This window comes from Thamnophis sirtalis, unplaced genomic scaffold, assembly GCF_051295495.1.
Source record: "Thamnophis sirtalis isolate CommonGarterSnake01/CBP01778 unplaced genomic scaffold, rThaSir2_p1.2 scaffold_14, whole genome shotgun sequence".
In the NCBI taxonomy this organism is placed as follows: Eukaryota; Metazoa; Chordata; class Lepidosauria; order Squamata; family Natricidae; genus Thamnophis; species Thamnophis sirtalis.
Window position 1 is genome coordinate 11,404,738 of NW_028261394.1, and position 4,416 is coordinate 11,409,153.

At 55.8% G+C, this 4,416-nt stretch overlaps 1 protein-coding gene across 1 annotated transcript; it reads right to left on the reverse strand.

The window, feature by feature from the left end:
- Positions 1-498: 498 nt before the first annotated feature.
- On the reverse strand, positions 499-1,443 carry LOC106551840 (noggin-2-like). The gene has a single exon (XM_014070000.2). The coding sequence runs from the start codon at positions 1,186-1,188 to the stop codon at positions 541-543; it is 648 nt and encodes a 215-aa protein (XP_013925475.1). The 5' UTR covers positions 1,189-1,443; the 3' UTR covers positions 499-540.
- Between the last annotated feature and the right edge of the window lie 2,973 nt (positions 1,444-4,416).

Genomic DNA, 4,416 nt, shown 5'->3' on the forward strand with positions numbered 1-4,416 from the left:
AAATAAAATAATTAAAAAATAGAGAGAAGGGGGAGGGAGGGAGGGAAGCAGGAAGGGAGGGAAGGGGAAAAAACAATAACAACAACAGTGCAAGCGGTAAGGGGGAAGAGGACAGAGAAATGGGCAAAGTGTCTTGCAAACACCGATTGGTGTCCGTAGGTCTCTTTGTCAGGACTCTCTCAACGTTTCTTTTTTTTTTTTCATTTGAACCCTCCAAGCTTCGCTGGGGGAGTGTTGGAGGATGACTGGCACCTGTCAAGTCCGTTCACCCAGGCGGCTTGAGTTCCTAGCCACCTTCTCCGGATGCTTCAGCCTGCCTTCCGGATGGAACCCGGGTGTAGGGATGGAGTGCAACCTCACGTCCTCCTCTCCTCCTTTCCCCACATCTCAAAAGCATTAGCGGAGGCTCTTGGGGAGCTAAAGCCCCCATCTCCATCGCGCATGCTGTGTGATCCATCCAGGAGTGTGTGTGGGGGGAGCACGTTTCCCCCACCCCCACCCCCACCCCAAGTCCTCCACCTTCCCCTCTCTCCCCCAGAATTAACAGGAGCATTTGCACTCTGAAATCACCGGATACTGGACGGGGATCCACGTGCAATATTTCTGCTTGGACCATCCTTGGCAGTACCATCTCAAGAACGTCTTGGTGACTGATTTGATGGGTTTGCAGGACATGCCCTCTGGGAAGGAACAAGACCGTTCGGCCATGCAGTTCCCTTCCTTGATGTACCTAGGCCAAAAACGGCTGCCCAAGTCCTTCCAGGTATACATAACCGGACAGTAGGTGTAAGCCCAAAGCCACTGGAGGAATTTCCGCCTGGCTTTTTTACCTATCTTGACCTTGGTCCTATAGGGCGTCTCGGCCAGGTCCAGCTTTTTCAGCTCCCCGGGCAAAGCCCCCTGACCTTTGAACTTGTGCAAAGGCTCCAAGCTAGAGAGGTTGCCTTGAGCCGGTGCCGCCACCGCCATGAAGTTGGGGTCAAAGTGGCTGCCCAGCTTCTTGCGTAAAGTCCGGTCGTCCAAATCTTGCTCCTTGGGGTCGTATTCGGGATCCGGGTGCTCGATAATATCCTTGATGGGCAGGTTATCGCTCGGGGAAGGGCGGAGCCGAAGGTAAGGCTGGAAGGAGCCCGGTTGAAGCAGCCACGCCAAAGAAGAGCAAACCAGGAGGGCTTGGGGGGCCTTCATGCTCTCGGTACCCCCACCACGGGCGTGGGTGGGTGTGTGTATCACTTGTTTGCCCAGACCAGCCCAAGCAAGGAAGGCAGCCGGACGGCGGTGGGCACTGCTGCTGGCGCTGGTGCTACGGAATAGCTTTTCTCTCTCTCTGTCTCTCTTCCGATTGTTCCCAAGCCTTGAGGGAGGGTGGGGGGAGAGAGTTATTCTTCCGGAGACCCCCGTGCCAAGTCCAAGCGATGCATAAATAGGTTGAGACAAAGTCTAGCAAGGCCCCTGGCTTTAAATAGCTCGCCCAGGGGTTAGGTGACAGATGCGAAGGACGCCAGGTCTCTCTTACGCTGCTCCTCCTAGCATGGAAAAAAAAAAACCACGAGGGGTGCCAGAATGAGGGGGGGCTGGGGAGAGGGGGGAGGGCAGGGCAGGAACCAATGGCCTTTGGGGGGGGAGGCAGGGAGCAGTGGTCCCCCTTTTCCAGACCCCCAAAGGGCAAGCGGTTTCTTTTTGCTCCTGGTTTTAAAAAGAAAAGCCCATCCACCCTTCTTCTTCTTCCTCCTCCTCCTCTTCTTCTTCTCTCTTCCCCCCTCCTCCTCCTCTCTCTCTCTCTCTCTCTTCCCAAAAATTCACAGAGGTCCCGAGTCCATCCCCATGGTGACAGCTGGACTTAAACCCACGGCAACATGTCTAGACTGCATGGCAGAGTTTGGCGTGAGATGGGAGGCCCAGAATAAAACCTTCTTTTATAGATGGGGAAACCGTGAAAAAAAAGGGGGGATAGTCTTGGCGGCAGCGAGGGAGGGGGGCTGGGGGAAGGAGGAGGAGGAGGGTTAGTAAGGGAGCCTCAGGTCCCGAGAAACGCGTCCAGTTTTGGAAAGAATTGGGTGGAGGGGGTCTTCCAACTTTTCAGTTGGGGCCGTCTGGGTCTTTCTTTCTTTCTCGCTTTCTTTCTTCCTTTCTTCCTCCTGTTTCCCCTTCTCTCCTTTCAGCTCCTCGAATAAGGACGGGCGCCGACTCCCCGGGAAGGCTGCCGCCCCGACGCAAAGCGGGGCTCCATCGCGGAGCTTTCTCGGCTCAACTGGCTCCGGGGGTTCAGCGCCCCGATTCCCTCCGCCGCAGGGCGCCGCTCAGCATCGCGGGCGCCCGCTTGCAAATCCAAGGAGGAGACAAGAATCCTCCGGGCGCCGGCGGAGAAGCGCCTTTCCCGAAGATGCTGGGGTGGTGGTGGTGGTGGAAGAGAAGGTCGGGTCTTCGGAGGGAGCCCTCCCCACCCTGCCCGGATCGGGCGCAGGGGGCTCAGGATCGGGCGCAGGGCTCAGGATCGCGCCGGGCGTCCTCCGGGGTCCCCGCTGCGGGTCTCGTAGGCTGGAGGTGGTGGTGGTGGAGGAGGAGGCGGCTGATGCGCTGCGGCGCCCGGCGGCTGGCTGGCTGGCTGACTGGCGGGGCTCAGATCGCGGCTGGCCGGCTGGCTGGCGTCTGCTTTCCCCGGGCGCGCTCCCTCGGCGTCGGCGGCGTCGGTTCCTCCCCGCGCCTCGCTCCGCTTCTGCAGCCAGCGCGCGTCTGCCGCGCCGGGCTCGCCCGAAGCCCAAGTTAAATATCGCCCCCTCCGCGGCAGCCAAGTGTCAACGGAGCGGCCCTCCCCTCCCCTCCCTGCCCTCCAGGGAAGCTGTGGGGCCGGCCGGGGACTGGGTCCTAGCGCCGCCCCTCCGATCTCATGGAGGGGGGGGCTCTTTCTTTCCCCCTCCCCCTTTTGGCCACACGCACACATACATGCACACGCGAGCGTCAGAACCCGCATCTTTTCCGAACCCGCTTTCTGCGGAGCAGCCTTGGGCTCCAGGGTTTTTGGGGGGAGGGGGGGAGCGGCTGTTGTGTGAATGAAGAAAGCGAGTTCGGAAAAGATGGGGGAGAGAATGAGTGAGCGAGCGGGAGAATGAGAAAGAAAATGAGAGAGGGAGAATGAGTGAGCGAGCGGGAGAATGAGAAAAAGAATGAGAGAGAGAGAATGAGTGAGTGAGCGGGAGAATGAGAAAAAAGCATGAGAGAATGAGAGAAAGAAAGGGAGAGAGAGAGAGAGAGAGCAAATGAGAGCGAGAATGAGCGAGAGAATGAGAAAGAAAATGAGAGAGAGAGTGAGTGAGCGAGCGGGAGAATGAGAAAAAGAATGAGAGAGAGAGAATGAGTGAGTGAGCGGGAGAATGAGAGAGAGAGAGAGAGAGAGAGAGAGAGAGAGAGCAAATGAGAGCGAGAATGAACGAGAGAATGAGAAAGAAAATGAGAGAGAGAGAATGAGTGAGCGAGTGGGAGAATGATAAAGAGAGAATGAGATTGAATGAGAGAGAATGAAGGAGAATGAGGAAGAGAGAATGAGAGATAATAAAAGTGAAAGAATGAGAAAGGGTGAATGAGAGAGAATGAGTGATTGAGCGAGAGAATGAGAGAGAGAGAGAATGAGAGATAATGGGAGAAAGAGAGAGAGAGAGAGAGAGAGAGAGAGAGACACGGCAGGGGAAGATGTGTGCGAGCAGAGGGGCTTTGCAGGGAGGGGAGGGGGCGACACACGAGGAGAGCCGCCTGCCCATCCTGGTTTCTTTCGAATAGGAAAGATGAGAAAAGCATGATTTTGAAGTGTGGGATGGTAGCACATGTGGATGCCGGGTGAGTTTGAATGGGGCTAGGAAGAGTCCCACGACCTTTAGACGGGGATTGATGCAGAAGGTAAAAGAGGAAGGAAAGATGCTTTCCTTGAGGGAGGGAAAGAGACTAAGCCAGGTCTCAGGCATGTGTGAAGGGGCGATGCACCTTCCTTGGCCTTTGGGGTGGTGTCTGCAGGCCAACTCCCCCCCCCCCCCCGAATTTTCTCCCACCAAGTTGGAAAGAATGGCTCATTTCAAAAATCCCATTCCCACAATCACTAAAATCTCCCAAAATGTGTGTGTGTGTGTGTGTGTGTGTGTGTGTGTGTGTGTGTAGCAGGGAACTGATGAGATGAGAAAAATCCAAGGCGCTCTAAACATGCTCTGAGACACTATTTACTCTCTTACTACAGCAGCCAGAGGCTTCCACCTTAATCTCGATCCCACCACTGAACACCACCATCTTCCACAAATTTGAGTGGGTGGGCAGCGCCACTCCAAGAGCCAACACAAGGGGGAAATACACATCTCTCTCTCTGTGTCTGCTTCATTTTCTGTCCAGACCCAAAAATATTTATGGGACTTACTATATCTTTGTGTCTCCCCT